General features: G+C 42.4%; 1 protein-coding gene across 3 annotated transcripts in view; it reads left to right on the top strand.

The window, feature by feature from the left end:
* Positions 1-7,337, top strand: part of C3H1orf198 (chromosome 3 C1orf198 homolog) — a 33,989-nt gene extending 26,652 nt beyond the window's left edge. For all 3 annotated transcript variants that reach the window (XM_039528563.1, XM_039528562.1, XM_039528564.1), the window contains 2 exons: positions 370-912; positions 4,712-7,337. In XM_039528563.1, the coding sequence (XP_039384497.1) occupies positions 370-912; positions 4,712-4,768 (600 nt within the window). In that variant the 3' untranslated portion in view covers positions 4,769-7,337. The remainder of the gene's footprint in view (positions 1-369; positions 913-4,711) is intronic.
* The last annotated feature ends 8,679 nt before the right edge of the window (positions 7,338-16,016 follow it).

The raw sequence follows: 16,016 nt of genomic DNA, 5'->3' as shown, positions 1-16,016 counted from the left end.
ATTGGACTATACTGTCTGCATATGCCACTGTCTATTCTTGGACAGAATCAGATTACTCAAATGTATGCGATTACCTCCCCTCTACTGTGTGGCCTGCAAAGGGGTTCTGAGACTTAATTTTGTCAGTTTCTTCATTCAGTAGTTTGTGGGGGTAGAAGCTTGGAAGAAAACTGCCTTTCTGTTCGTTGGTCCTGTTCTAAAAGCCCTTTGGCACAGGTGCAAATGTTAACATATATATATATATATACGCACCATCCTTGTAGTAACTTAAATAGCCAATTACACGCCTCTGATCTCAAACATAATGTAATTATTTTTGTCTTTGTAAAGAGATTTGAAATACGTTGTTTTTTCCTTTAATCCCTATAGAGTCAAATGGAGTTCAGTGTTGCATCTCTGTCTATACAAGAACAAGGTTCACAAAATGAACAGAGGCAACTAGTCAAAGCAGCTCCCGGTGTCCAGGCCCCCAAATCTTCTCAGGGTAATAAGGCACTTAGCTCCGATGGGCTAATACCACCCAGGAAGGAAGAAGAGTCATCTTTCTGGAAGATAAATGCAGAGCGCTCAAAGGTTGAAGGTGAACAGTCTGAGTTCCAGTCCTTAACCCCCAGCCAGATCAAATCTATGGAGAAAGGAGAGAAGTCCCTTCCAACATATTACAGGCAAGAGTCTGCTCCAAAAGAGACAACTAAAGCTGAGAAGTCCAGCATAGCTAAACAAGAAAATTTTGTCACCCCAAGCCTTCCTGCCACATCCCTAGAATGGGAGAAACCTCGACCCAGTCAGCCCTCTACTAGCACTCCAGATGACATCTTTCTTCCTGAGCAACCGGAACAACTGGCATCTGCAGGGTCAAAAAATGAAGATGCCGATGGCACGATGCTTTCAGACCCACAGACATTTGGACAGGTAAGGACCACTATTTAATCCATTATCTTTAATTTTTGAGAGTATGTAACACAAGTCCAATGAGGTCACTCAAGAAGATTAGGGATTCTATGGAGCACTAAACCCTAGCTAAGCTTGTTGTCTTTTTTTTTTTTATGCTGCGGATTGAAGAAATCCATTCAACCAATGCACCAATTTGTCTATTTCTGTAATGGGTATTTTTAATATAGTAATACCTAATATCGTATAGTTACATAATGCCTCTTATCCAGTAAACACTCAAAACCAATTCACCTCTGAAATGGCAACCCTTTCTGAATAGAACACAGCAGCTGACTAAAGACAAACTGTACAATTTTGGCAATTAATTTGGCAACTGATCTTTGATTATCAGCAGGTACGTATGCCCAGTGGTCTGTGATGGGATGTTAGATGGGATGGGATCTGAGTTACCACAGAGAATTCTTTCCTGGGTGCTGGCTGGTGAGTCTTGCTCACATGCTCAGGGTTTAACTGATCGCCATATTTGGGGTCGGGAAGGAATTTTCCTCCAGGGCAGATTGGCAGAGGCCCTGGAGGTTTTTCACCTTCCTCTGCAGCATGGGGCACAGGTCACTTGCTGGAGGATTCTCTGCAGCTTGAGATCTTCAAACCACAATTTGAGGACTTCAGTAACTCAGACATAGGTTAGGGGTTTGTTACAGGAGTGGGTGAGATTCTGTGGCCTGCGTTGTGCAGGAGGTCAGACTAGATGATCATAATGGTCCCTTCTGACCTTAAAGTCTATGAACAGTTAGGACAGTAAATGAGAGTTTACCATAACCAGTTGAAAATAAGGAACATGTAGGCTTATTTTGCACTTGGAATAGCAAGTCTCACACTCATTTGATACTCCTGTAGTTTAAAGCTTTTCCAAGTGAAACTAGAAATTAGAAGCAGCAAAGAATCCTGTGGCAACTTGCATCCGACGAAGTGGGTATTCACCCACGAAAGCTCATGCTGCAAAACGTCTGTTAGTCTATAAGGTGCCACAGGATTCTTTGCTGCTTTTACAGATCCAGACTAACACGGCTACCCCTCTGATACTAGAAATTAGGGTACTTGGGTGAACAAGGGAAGTTCTCTAAACTAAAGACAACATAATAGATGAGTTGAAGCAGCTGGGAAGAAGCTAGATTTGTTTTTAAAACTTTTCCCCCTCCCTGTGCTGCCCAGCCGTCACTTCGCCAGTGGGGCTGCTTTCAAATGCATTCTGTTGAAAAGGCTAAAGCAGGAATAGAGCAAGTTCGTGATAGCCTTTTCAACTCAAAAACCATCTTGAAAGCAACTCAGCTGCCTGTTAGGAACTATTTGAAAAGCAGCTGCTCGTCTGAGAAAAGGAAAGGCACAACAGGATATGAGTTTGGTTAGCATCCAACCTAAGTAATGGGGAGAGGAAAGAAAGAAATAAGTTTAAAAACCAAATACTAGGAAAGACGCCTCCCCTTTTTCACTGTTACCTCTTCCTGCTTGTGTAGTGTGTGCTGATGTCTCCTGGAGGTGGCTACTTTACAAACAGATATACAAGTTCCACTGTACAGGAATCACTTCAAACACCATTGTAATGAATTTTGTATCCTTCAAGGCAGAAGGCCCTCAGATTAATATTACATATATAAAATTTTATATAACAAATACTGTAACATTATTTTGGCACTGAACAGTTTTCTTTAAAAACCACACTAAGGAGATGTTAGTAACAATTCAATAATTAAAGTTGCATTGAGATTTTCACTTAAAGCAAGATTAAAACCTCAATTTTGCATTTGTAATTATTGAATGTAGACTCTAAATTTGACACTTCAGAAGACAATTGAATTTTCTGTGTAAAAACCCTCACTTGAAATTTCACCCTGTTTTCGCTCATTTCTTTAGGTTTTTTTAGCTAAACAACCACAGTTCCCACAAACTCCAAACTTCATAACCTTGCATTCCTGAAATAGCTCAGATGTAGGCCACTTTTGAAGCATTACATTTAAACAGCTATTTTGGAGAGCCAAAATTAGATAACTGCTCAGGTCTATCAGCTACTACAGTTTTTTGATGCAACCAGCCTGGCTCACTGACTTAGAGCAAGTCTGAAAAATGAGATGGGGAAATTCATGAATTTTTGGGGGGGTCTATTTGCCAAACATGACTCGCTTGCTGTGCTCTGCATATGAGGCTGGAGAGCCAGGGATGCAGGCTGGGCAAACAGGAGATACGGGGGTATTCTATGGGGAAGAGATCGGGTTTTAAGGGGTCATGGGGGAGGCATGCTGGGAGGGAAGAAGCTAATGGGCAAATGCTGGGGTGATGGGAACCAGGGCTGTGCTCAGAAGCTGGTTTGAGAGAGGAGCCTATTGTGTCTGCATCAAGGTATTGGAAGAGGTCCTCTGACACTGTTTCCTTTTCTCCTGGGTGCACAAAGGCAGCAGTGTTGGGAAAGCCAAGTGTCTCTGCTGAGCTGTCTGTATTAAGGGCTCTTCATCGCACAGTTGGTGCAGAGGCACTGGGTTCTGACGCGTTTCACGTGGCCTAAATCCGTTTTAACCCCATCCCTTGCTCTTCCAGATGGCCATCCACCATCTGTCTATAATCCCAAAGTTGTGTGTGCTATGGGTGGCAGAGGAGACTTACATGAAGTTGAGAAGGCAAACTGGAGTGTAGATGTGGTAATGAATGTCTTAACTGCTTATTTCATTGCTTGCTACAGCTTGCCTCAAGGGGCTATGCACTAATACACTCTAGTATTTGTTTGTGGTGCATCACTATACACCTCAGGTAGTGAAGGTACTTGGTTTACAGCCTCATTCCTTACAACAGATCAGAGATAAGCCGTTTTATTTGTGAAATTTGTAGGGAGGTAACGTGAGGCCACAAAAAGTCAAAGTTGCACACCCTGCTCAATATTTATCCAACTGCCAAAACTTATGAAAAATGTTTAGGAAGCTATTTCTTTTTTTGAAAAGGGAGGCAGGGGAGTTTCTTGGCGTCTCCCTGCAGATAAATACTGGCGGAAGTGTGTATTAATGACCAGTTATAATATACCCCGTCATAGTAACTTGTGTTGGATTTTTTTTTCCCTAATTGGTTCAAATATGATTGTCTTGACCCCAAAGTGATTCTTCTTGGTCCAAATTTCAGTGCATCAACAGGGAAGTCAGTGTGGGGAATCTTGTGTTGCACCTGTTTTGTAAAAAGATGACATCTCTAGGGTAATTGACTTTCATAATCCCTAAATTCATTTTATGATGGCAGCAAATCTGAGGGGTACAAAAATGTAATACTCCTGCAGTATGAAAGTGTGTAAGATTTCAATATTTCAATTAAATTTCTTAGTAGTGGCCTTCTGAACTTGGAAGCAGGTGGGTAGATAATGTTGTTCTTACATAATAAGTAATCTGTTTGAATCAGAATGTACAGTTGATGGGTTATGTATGTTTTCTCCTCCCCCTCCCCCTTCTGTCCTGAAAAAATAATCATCGTGTGAATTAGCAAGAAGGAATAAAGAAATCCTTTGACCAGTAGAACACACAGTATTACTCTGATAATTGGAAATACCTTTTTGCTCCTCAGTCATATGTGGGTTACATATGTCTAGTATTTTCCAGTGCAGATGCTTTTCAAGCATGCAGGAATACATGGGAAGAAAGTGAAATGGTGGTAGACTCTCTGCCTTGATTTATGGGCTTTGTAAATAAAATTTTTACTCTTTTAGATCTAAGGGACAGTCGGTTCATTAGATCCTGTTAATTTTAGCATTTTCTTTAAATCATCTAATTTTGTGTTTCTCTTACAGATTAATACAAGCAATGTTATCTTGAAGACTGGCTTTGATTTTCTAGACAACTGGTAAAGATACTCCAAAATAGTTCAGATCAATTTTTGGAAAGAAAAAGGGGCATCTTTCTCTTTGTATGTTAAGTTACTAGCATCTGTGTTTTTTTTTAAAAAAGTTTCAAACTCAGTGTTGACTTTGTATAAACATTTTTATAAGACCAGATGCAATTTTGTATTTTAAAATGATTCAGTGATAGAAGTGTGATCTCATTTTGGATTTTTTAAATGTCTGTTACAAGTTGAATAGTTATTGTATTGGGGGGGAATAATTTTCTACCAATTTGTGTGTTAGGGACCAAAATAAAAAAAACCTTAATCAAAACCTCCTATATTTAGAAGAGTGAATCTACGAAGAACAGGTTTCTATTTTCAGTAGCAACCTAGCAAGCATGGCTCAAACAATTCCATAGGTTACTACAAAAATCAAGATGTGGTATTACTCTAAATAAGCTACCAAAACAACAGTCATGCCTCCTTCAGGTAACTGTATAATGAAAAAAGGCATGGAAAAATAAGCATATTAAACATTGTATTAACTTTGTATATTTTATATTTAGTTTGTCAGTAATTTCTCTACCACTAGTTTTTGAGAAGGGGGAAGGGTTTTGCCACAAGAATTGATCTAAAATAGCACTGCAGCTGTACTCGAGAGGTGGAATAAAGTCTGTTTTGGGGCAAATATTTGTAAAAAACAGGAATATTACTTGGTTTGGGTTACAGAGTGAGAAAAAAAATCTTCAGGAAATGCAAACCTACAAAGGTCACTGCTTCCCTTGGTACGATACATAACTCCTGCTAGCAGAAATGTTGGTATCTCCAGGAGTAGACACTCCCACCTAAGTTTGTTCAGTAAACTGATATAATTTGTGGCAAAGCCGAACAATAAGGCTCTTTGTACTCTTTTAAAGTAGCCATTCCTTTTGAGGACAAATCAGTCTAGTTTCTGGTGCTCTTTCCCGTTGTGGATACATACGTTCTCTGTGATGTCCAACATCCAGATGATGTTTGCTCCTGAGATAGAAATAGAATTGGGGGCGGGGGGGAGTTGGGGCATTTGGCAAGCTGGTTTCCCATTCTATTTTTGAATGATCCTCATCTGGTGTTGAGTATAGAAAACAGACTATAGCTATCATTTGAACTGCCATCTCTGAAATGCAGCATGATTTACACACTGACTCTCACTGTGTTTACCTTGCCTTGAAGCCTTAATTCCCCTTACGCACAACCAGTGAATGGTCTCTCAGATGCCCAAGGCTTACGACCTTTCACTTTTACCTCAGTAAGTGGTTCCCAGAATGTTTGTTTGCGGTAGCTGGCAAAACCTGACTCATTTTATTTACTGAGTCCATGCCAAAGCTATATCAAGGTTAATTGATGGGTAGTCCCTACCAGCTAGATTATAACTCCCTGAGGCCTCCCTTGGTCTGACATTTGACAGTTTGTAATCTTTAACAGTGGCAGTTAGACTGAAATGTACTGGTTCTTTCTGGGGAATGTTGTCCTGTATGATCTAAGTGTTTTTTTAAAAAAAAAATTCCAACTCTTCCAGTACCTAGTCTACAAATTAATATATTCCTGTATTGCTTGCTTTGTAGACAGACATATGTTGGTATCAACAGCAGTAAAAAGTTATTCAGTACAACCTAATGGAAGACTAATTTCAAAATCTAGCCTTGTTCAAAACAAATACCCACTTCTAGTAATAAAATGAACTAAAGATGAAACCTCATTCAATTTTGTTTAAGTGGTAAATTGCCACACATACTTAGGTTAAGTGTATTTAGTAGCATAGCCTTATAATAGTTCAGAAGTTTCTTTACTTTCTTTCATTCCTCTCTGATATGTACCCCCACCCCCCAAAAAAGCTATACAATGGGTCTTGTATTAGTACTCTGCAGTTCCTTTTATTTTTGCCAGATTTCTATGATCCTGGATTATATTTACAACTTTTGCTGTTCAGTTTAATGTTTCTAAATGACTCTTGTTGGAGCTATTACACTCATCTGGCATTAAAATTATAACTTGAGCACAAATTCTACAGATGTATAAAATAGTGCAGATTTGTACTTTTTTTTTTTTTTGGTAGACTAAGTCCTTGGAATTTTTTTTTAAACTGCTGAATGACACTAACATGCATTTCACAGGTTTTAATAGAACTTCAAGTCTAAGTGTTTTCTATTCGTTGAAATATTTGGCTACACAATATATGCTTTAAATCCAAGCAGGAGGCATAAACTTTAACTTTACTTCAATAGTTGTAGCTCTTTAAGAAATTTTCCACAATGTTGGGAGGAGCATTCTTATACATCTCTGCTAAAACGATTAAAAATGTATAATCTGCTTTGATCTGTGCTCTTTCTTCCCCTCCTCCTTTGGTGGACTGCATATTGTACACTTTGGGACCAGCTGGTAAACATACTGCAAAAAATTTGCTCATCCCAATAGGTTTTTCCTTGCTGTGCTCTGATGAGAGTTAGTGCTCCTCCCTTTCTTTGATATGTTTTTTATTAAAAATTCTTACAGAAAAATTGTACTTGGTCACATTTTATATTAATAAACCTTTAATAAATCCACTTTAAACAATGTTTTTATTGCTTGTTTTACTGTACCTTGCTGGCTCCTTACCTCCCCTCCAGCAGAATAGAAGAATATATTTGGTAACTATATATTGTATTGTAGGGGGAAGATGACTTAGAATTAGCAGACTTGAAAAATTCTGAACTTTCAGAATATAGGTATTTTATCCTGCCATCTTTCTGATCATTGTATGTATTTAATACTACACAAATGTAATAAAAAATTTAGAAAAAGCAGTAAAGTTTTTTTTTTTTTAACTTTAGAATGATGCCTCTTTTTAGGAACAGCTGTGATGTTCTCCAGTAGGATGAGGGAGGAAGATAATTAAATGTAGAGTTTAGTACAGATCTAGTTTAATTATAATGTGGACTGAAATACTAATGGAAAAGATTAGAATTTGATACTTACACAGCCTTCCAAAGCAAGTTTTTAAAAAAAACAACCTGCAGCTATTCTATCCATTTAAATCAGCAGCCTGAATGAAGATATTGCAGCTGCACTATGGAAAAAGAGAAAATGTTGAGTAAAGATGGATAGAAAATCTTTTGTATTAAAAATAACTTACTTTATGCATAAGCATCACTATTATGAATGGCTAAATACAGATCTAAAGCATGTCCCATAAAATGGAGATATCACTTATGCCCCTTAATTGTTTTCATTATGAGCAGTAGCAATGAAATGCAATAAAGCATCTTGGACACACAGTTATGCCTGCAGCTGCTACTTTAACATGTCAGCATCTCCTTTTCCAGAAATACGCCTATTCGGAGCTGGATTACTTAATTACAAAACAAATGAATGTCTGAATTTTTACCAACATCAGGAGGGTTCTAGAAATCACTGAGGAAACCTAGGGAGCTGGCAAGTTCTTTCCACAGTTACAGGAGGCGCAGAGCCTCAGCTGGAATAAATTGTCCTAGGTCCAGTGCAGTCAATGGGTCTAGGACAATTTACACCTGCTGAAGATCAGACCCCTGACATAAAGAGAATAACTTGTATTTGGTAGGATGGATGTCAGTACATGGGTACACGAGGGTGGTTCACTTTTTTTTTTTTAAATATAAAGGAAAAAAGGGATAAATACTTGCTGGTAACTCATCATAGTCCCTCCAAGTCCTACTTAGCTTTTACAGAGGGCATGATGGCTATACCAGTCAGAAAGGAGACATTTGTCAAACAGATCCTTGGCTACATAGAATAATACAGTAGAAAGTTTCTGGTCCAAGCTATCAGGGGTTAAATAAGCCCCCTATTTCAGAACACATGGGATTCAGACCTCAATACTCAAATTTGGGGAGATGTATGCCAAGGACCAGGGTAGTTTGCATGGAAGTCCTGTGGCTTGGCTCAGTTTATGGTGTCACATTGGTAAGGCCTCTTAATGGTATCTCAAAGGGCCACCTTGGGGTTCCAGAGCATGGGACAAATACTATACAAAAGTGAGTGCTGGGGTGATCGGTATTAATGTGGGGAGTGGTTGGGGGAGGGGTGAGTGATGTGTTGGTTCATTCCTTGTCCATCTGTAGATCTCAAGCCACAGAGGGACCACTTCAGAAGCCAAGAGGACAATGGGCCCTTACTTAGTCTTTGTCTACACCAGCACTTTGTCGCAAAACTTTTATCATTCAGGGATATTAAAAATAACCACACCCCAAATAACAAGAGTTTTACCAATGAAAAGTGCTGATGTGAACATTGCTTTGTCGGCAGGAGAGCTCTCTCTCCTGCTGACAAACAGCAGCTACACTGTGTCTCTTTTAGTGGCTATAGCCTTAGTGTTTGAGGTTACACCTCCCTCTTCTTAGGTGGGCTGCCCTGCTGGGCTATTTCGTGTCCCCTTTTTCAAAGAGATGCCAGGATCAAGAGTACAAGTACATACAAAATATATACACATACATACAGGATAAGCACAAATGACACAGCTACATTTGAGTCCTGCACAGAATTACCAACTTATTCCGTAACCCTACTTCCCATTCACTGAGCACAGAGAGGTGTAGCATGAATTAGTGGCTACGGATCTCTGCTGTGTGACAGGTATTAACTGTTTGTAACCTGGGCCCATGTCATGTCCCTGGGGCCAGGAAATAAAGTTTAGTGGCTTACTACTGCATCACCCCTTCCTTAGAGAAAGATCAGAGCCCACATTTCTCCTGACTTCCCTCCCCTAACCATCTAATGCAACTGAGAACTGTACAAAATAAGACCATTCCTGTGCAATGGCCTGAACAACTTCCCACTCAGAGCAGGCATCACTGAATCATCTGGCTGAGCATAAGGTACTGTTGAATGCACATAATCATCTCTGTTCAGTCTGACACAATGCTTTATATAAAGACCTTTGAGATGCCTGCAGAGCAAAAGGTACTAAGCAAAACCTAAAAGTGTTGAAGAACAAAACTGAAAGGATTTACCGAACACATTTAAAATTTAATGCCACCACAGCGTAGTAGCTGTAAACCCAAGACATATTTTGGAGCAAAGGTAAATGGAAACAAATTCAGCATGGTGAATTTATGTATTTGCAATGCCAGTTAAGTCAGTAATTGATTTGTGGCCATTATGAAAGTAAGGCAGGGAGCTGTGCAGCCTTGAAACCCCCTAGTCAGAAGGGAGTGAGATGTAGGTCTCCATCTAAGGAACGTGATGTCTGGGAGTTAGAAACCTTAAGTGAGTGCCCTCGAGGGATCATGGAGGAGGAATACAGTTGCAGTTGCCCTGAAATAGGCAGAACCTTGAGAGTTGGTAAGTCTGCACAGCTATACCCAGATGAGGCAAAGGCGTCTGTACACATACACTGTTGTCTTGTACGTTATTTTGACAACAGATGATCAAAGGTAAAAGCCTGGCCCATTGATAGCAAAGGAAGTTTTTCCATTAACTTCAAAAGGGCTATGATTTCACCCCTTGTAATTCAGAGAAAAAGCTACTTTCTTATCTTCCCCCACTCTGCTTTTAAAAAAAAATAAAAGCTTTTCTCACCTTAAATATTTGTTTCAAAAGGAAAAATGTCTTACTGTATTTTGTTACAGTATTCATAACATTTTGTATTTTACAACAATACAAATAAAAACTTTTAATATTACTTACAACTATCTGTATTAATACTTTTGGCAGAATTTCAAAGTCCAGTCTCCCTTTTCACATCCAATGCTATGCAGGCACAGGTGAGATAATTTTCACATCTCAGGCCAGGCCTACACTAAGAAGTTAAGTCGACATCGAGCCTCCAATTTCAGCAAGTCAATCTTGGGTGTCCACACTATGCTCATTGTGTTGGTGGAGTGCATCCTCCCCAGCAGAGCTTGCATCAACACACGGAGCACTGCACTGTGGGTAGCTATCCCATAGTGCATGTAGCCGAGTGGAATGTTGGGTTGGGCTTGCAATGCCTTAGGGACCAAGGCATTGGCACAGGTGGTTATGGGAACATTGCATTAGCCTCCCATGATGCACTTACCTACCTTCCTCCCTGAAATCAACAGCAAACAAACCAAGCCTTTTCCATGCCCTGTTTCATAAACCAGGGTTACCTGTGCAGACGCCATAGCACGATAACCATGGACCCCGCTCTGCTGTACACTAACCTCATGCCTTATCCTGCAGTATTTACACAGCTGATACAGGAGCTGCTGCGCAGAACAATGTGATGCCATGCAAGCAACCCTGCCAGAAGACAGAGTTGCTGGCAACAGTTGATGTGGTTAAGCGCCATTTCTGGGCCCAGGAAACAAGCACTGACTGGTGGGACTGCATCATTATGCAGCTATGGGCTGATGCACGGTGGCTGCAGAACTTTTGAATGCATAAGGCCACTTTCTAGGAAGAGCTTTTCCCAGCCCTGAAGTGCAGCAATACTAGAATGAGAGCTGCTCTGACAGTGGAGAAGCAAAGTGGCAATAGCTATGTGGAAGCTTGCAATGCCAGACTGCTACCGGTCAGTGGGGCATCAATTTGGAGTGGGTAAATCCACCGTGGCATCTGTTGTGATCCAACAGGGCCATTAACAGACTTCTGCTAAGAAGGGTAGTGACTCTGGGTAACATGCAGGACATAGTGGATGGCTTTGCTGCGATGGGGTTCCCTAAGTGTGGTGGGGTGATAGATGGAACCCATATCCCTATCTTGGCACCAGACCACCTTGCCAAAGAGTACATAAACTGAAAGGGGTACTTCTCAATGGTGTTGCAAGCGCTGGTGCATAACAGGCTGTTTCACCAACATCAACATGGGATGGTCGGGCAAGGTGCATGACGCACGCATCTTTAGGAACACAGATCTGTTCAGAAAGCTGCTCTCCAGACTACAAAATGTTGGGGATATTGAAATGCTTATCATGATCCTGGGAGACCCAGCCGACCCCTTACTCCCATGGTTCATGAAGCCGTACACAGGCAGCCTGGACAGCAGTAAGGAGCAGTTCAACCAGAGGCTGACTAAGTGCAGAATGGTGGTGGAACATATCTTTGGACATTTAAAAGGTCACTGGAATTGTTTGCTTACTAGCTTAGATCTCAGTGAAAGCAATATCCCCACTGTTATTGCTGCCTGTTGTGAAACAAAAGGAGAAAAGTTTCTGCCAGCGTGTGGGGTTGAGGTCAATTGCCTGGCAGCCAATTTTGAGCAGCCAGACACCAGGGTAATAACGAGCACATCAAGGGACTCTGCATCTCCATGAGACTTTGAAAACCAGTTTCAGCAATGAGCCAGAGTAATGTGATACTTATCTGTGTTGTTCCTTACCAAGCTGTCCCCTCCATTGCATTTGCTCCACTGTAAACTCCACCCCCACCGACCACCATATGTTGAATGAATAAAGAGCCTTTTCTCCTCAATCCGTTAAGTTTTATTATGCAAAGAAAAATACAAAGACAACAAATAAAAGTAAGATAACCTGGGGCAAAAGGGCTGATAACACCATGGGGGGCGGGAGGGGGCAAGGAAAGTTTGCTTACGGATGCACTGCAGTAACAATCATAGATGTGGGAATGGGCACCTTCTGGTCCCTGTATCGTTCCCTGGTGTTGAGTGCAAGTGATACTGAACTTCCCTTCCCCTGCCCCCCCACCTCATAGGACATTTGGGGGAAGAGGATGTAGAACTGGGCAATGGTGGCAGCAGAGACTCTAGCATCCAGCTGCCTTTCTTGAACCTCAATCATACAAACATGTCTGATTTCTCCTTCATAATCCATAGCATCTCACCTTGCGTGTCATGCTCATGTTCCTTGCATGCTCTCCTGTCCTCCCTGACCAGATTCTCATACAGTGTGATCCTCCATGCTCTAAGCTCCATATTGTCAGTCTCGAGTCTTCTTTTTCTGCCTTCTAATCTGGGAAAATCTTTGTCCCGGTGTGGAGGATGTGCTGATGGTTTCAGCTGCAAGGAATGCAAAGCACAAGGGTAGCATTGACAGTGCGTACATTGTTTCTGGTGCAAGGTAAAAAAATTTTTTTAACATTAAAAAACACCCCTCAGTACACTTCACTGCAAGTCACAACATGAGCACAACCGCTGGTTATTGCAGAAGTCAGTTTTCTGCCCCAGGATCCCACACTGTCTGTCTCCCCATAGCCCCTGTCCCCTGACCTGGCCTGACATTTGTTGTGAAGAAGGCAGGCTCTCTCTCTTCCCTAGCTGGCTAGGAGCTGCTGCTGTTTTCTATCACCACAGTACACTCTGGTGGGCAAAAGGTGGAACTGCAGCAACATTTTGGCAGAAGTTTTTTTCCGGAGCAAAAAAAATTAAAAATATGCATGACTCATTAATTATGCATGCACACAGTAGCGCAGATTTCCCCTGGAGCAGATAAGATGTTGGAACTTGAGAAAACCCCCTTTCCTCTAACAACCTGGATGGTGCTTGAGGACAGTCACTAGTGTAAAGGCCCCCCCCCAAATAGTTTGTTTTTTTACAAAAGCAGAACCGGGTTGGGCAGGAAGGGAGACAAACAGGAAGCCACCACACACCCCCACTTCCCCCCAGCCCCCTAGTACTGCTTGCAATACATGGTGATCCCTTCCAACCACAACCACGGCACACTTGGGAAAGTGTGGTTGCGTGACCCAGATTTCACCAAACGGGGGCAAATTACTTCTTTAATTGTTGGTAGATTAAAGGCTAGCACTGAAAACTTCCCCCATTTCCCCTAGGTGACTCTGTGCGATATCACTCTCCTGAGGGTAACATAGGCGGCAAGATGCTGGGTACAGAGCTGGTCCTTATGCAATACTGTGTTCGGCAATGATGCTAGCAGAGTTACTGGAGTGGCACAGGAAAGTGTCCTACTGGACTGGATGAAATAAGGCAGCCCTTCCCAGGATTGTACAGTACCTCATGAAAGCTTCCTAGAGATCTCCATAGAGGATTCCCAGGTCATCCCCAGGCACCCTACAGTTTGATTGGAAATGTGTACTCACTAAAGGTGCCGGCGTCCTGCTCTCTGCTGCCAACTGGTCCTGTGAAGGGATGGGCTCCAGGGTTAAAAACAGTTTCCTCCGCTTGCCTGCCTCACATTTTCCTCCTCGTCAACAATGTTGCTTGGGGGTCACCCGGGGCTCCTGGGAGGTAACCACGGAGCATTTTGGGGTGGTGGTTGGGTCACCGCCTAGACTCGCATGCAGCTCCTCATAAGAGCAGCATGTCTGTGGGGCAGACCCAGAATGATTGTTCACCTCCCTTGTCTTCTGGTACGCTTGCTGAAGCGCCTTTATTTTCACACGGCACTGCTGTGTGTCCCTGGTATAGCGCTTCTCCCCCATACCCCACATGATCTTGACATAGATGTCAGCATTTCTTCTGCTGGATTGGAGGCAGGGCTGGCTCCAGGCACCAGCACAAGAAGCAGGTGCTTGGAGTGACCAATGGAAAGGGGTTGCATGTCCAGGTCTTCAGCGGCAATTCAGCAGCGGGTCCCTCAGTCCTTCTCAGAGGGAAGACCGGCCACTGAATTGCTGCTGAAGACTGAGCTGTGTGCCGGAGGTTGCCAACCCCTGGCCTAATAGATGTTAATAAATTGTTTAAAGTTGTAAGAAAACATAGTAACTGTTAAAAGAAGAATGAGTTAGACTAGTATTTAGAAATAACCTTATTTGATTTTTCAGAGCTTATTCTTGGTATTGGACACTATCTCTCCCAGGGGGTAGTTTGAGATTTAAGTTTCATGTGGATACTATCCCCATTGGTTCCCAATCTTGGCACTGGAGGAAAAGAAATTCGAAAAAAATAAAGCAGGTCATTTGGGTGTCTGCAGCTCAGAAACCCATTGACGCCTAATTTGTACCACCTATTCAGCCCTGGACCCTGACCTGATATGCCAGTTTACAAGATGATCTGCATTTATATGAGGATTTTAGAGAGGCATGAACATTTGGCTTTAAACAGTCACCTTCTTGCAACCTTTGGAGCAAATACAGTCCACCCCCTAGCATAAACCTCATTAACAATACTAAGGGTACATCCATAACACCCACCTGGGTCGGCAGGTAACGATCGACTTCTCGGAGTTCGATATATTGCATCTCATCTAGACGCGATATATCGAACTCCGAACGCGCTCCCGTCGACTCCGGAACTCCACCACCGCTAACGGTGGTGGCGGAATCGACGGGGGAGCCGCAGACTTCGATCCCGCAGCGTCTGGACGGGTGAGTAGTTCGAACTAAGGTAGTTCGAGTTCAGCTACGCGAATAGCGTAGCTGAACTTGCGTACCTTAGTTCGACCCCCCCCCCCCAGTGTAGACCAGGCCTAAGTGTGGAGGACTGGATAGTTGATTAGTAAAGGCCAGATTATTGTCCTTTATGGACCAACGAGCTTTTTCTCCTTTCCGGTAGCCAGTTCAACCTCACCAAGGTTGGCAGTGAGTAAAGATTGTTGATGGCTTATGTGAAATGAGCTCTTTAAATACTTTTATGCACTGACTCAAGTATCTGAGCACCAGTCATTAATGGACCCTATCCTCACAACACCCTTATGAGGTAGGGAAATGATTTTCCTAAGGTCAGAATGGAAGTCTGTGGCTGAGCTGGAAACTGAAGCCACGTCACTCCAAACCCAGTCCTGTGCTCTAGCCATTTAGGGTTCATTTACACTGCAAAACAAAAACCATCACCACCCCCACAGCAGTGAGTCTCAGAAGCTGGGTCTACAGACTTGGGCTTGTGCCACAGCAGAATAGATGTTCCCACTTGGGCTGGAACTCAGGTTCTGAAACCCAGTGAGGGGGCAGGACTTATCCATTTGCTGAATCAAAATGAAGGCCCTGTGTCAATTTAACTCAGCCTTTTACACCAAAAGCCCTTTATCTGTTGGTCTCTGGAAAACCCAGTTTGAACCAGTACATGCAAACCTCCCCAGGCAGTGGTATCTCCCCAGAGGTGTTTACAAACGGAGTCATTCACCTTAAACCCCCACCACCACCCTCTTTGGTTCCTGGAGGAGCTGCGGTAACTCTCCCTCCTAGAGTTGCCTACAGTCCCTAGCCCACAGTGATACATAAGCCATTCATAAACTTAATACAGCATGGTCCCCAAAGATGTTGCCTGCAGTTGCAATTTCACCACAGGCCCCCATCTGACCACGAGCATGGAAAAGGGCTGAGAATGGAGGGCGCGATTGCTGCAGGAGAGGTAAAAGGACAGCAAAGTGCATTGGGATGTGCACCAGGACATAATGAGTTTGCTCA

This window comes from Mauremys reevesii, linkage group 3, assembly GCF_016161935.1.
Source record: "Mauremys reevesii isolate NIE-2019 linkage group 3, ASM1616193v1, whole genome shotgun sequence".
NCBI classification, from domain to species: domain Eukaryota; kingdom Metazoa; phylum Chordata; order Testudines; family Geoemydidae; genus Mauremys; species Mauremys reevesii.
This window is presented reverse-complemented; position numbering and strand designations above follow the sequence as displayed.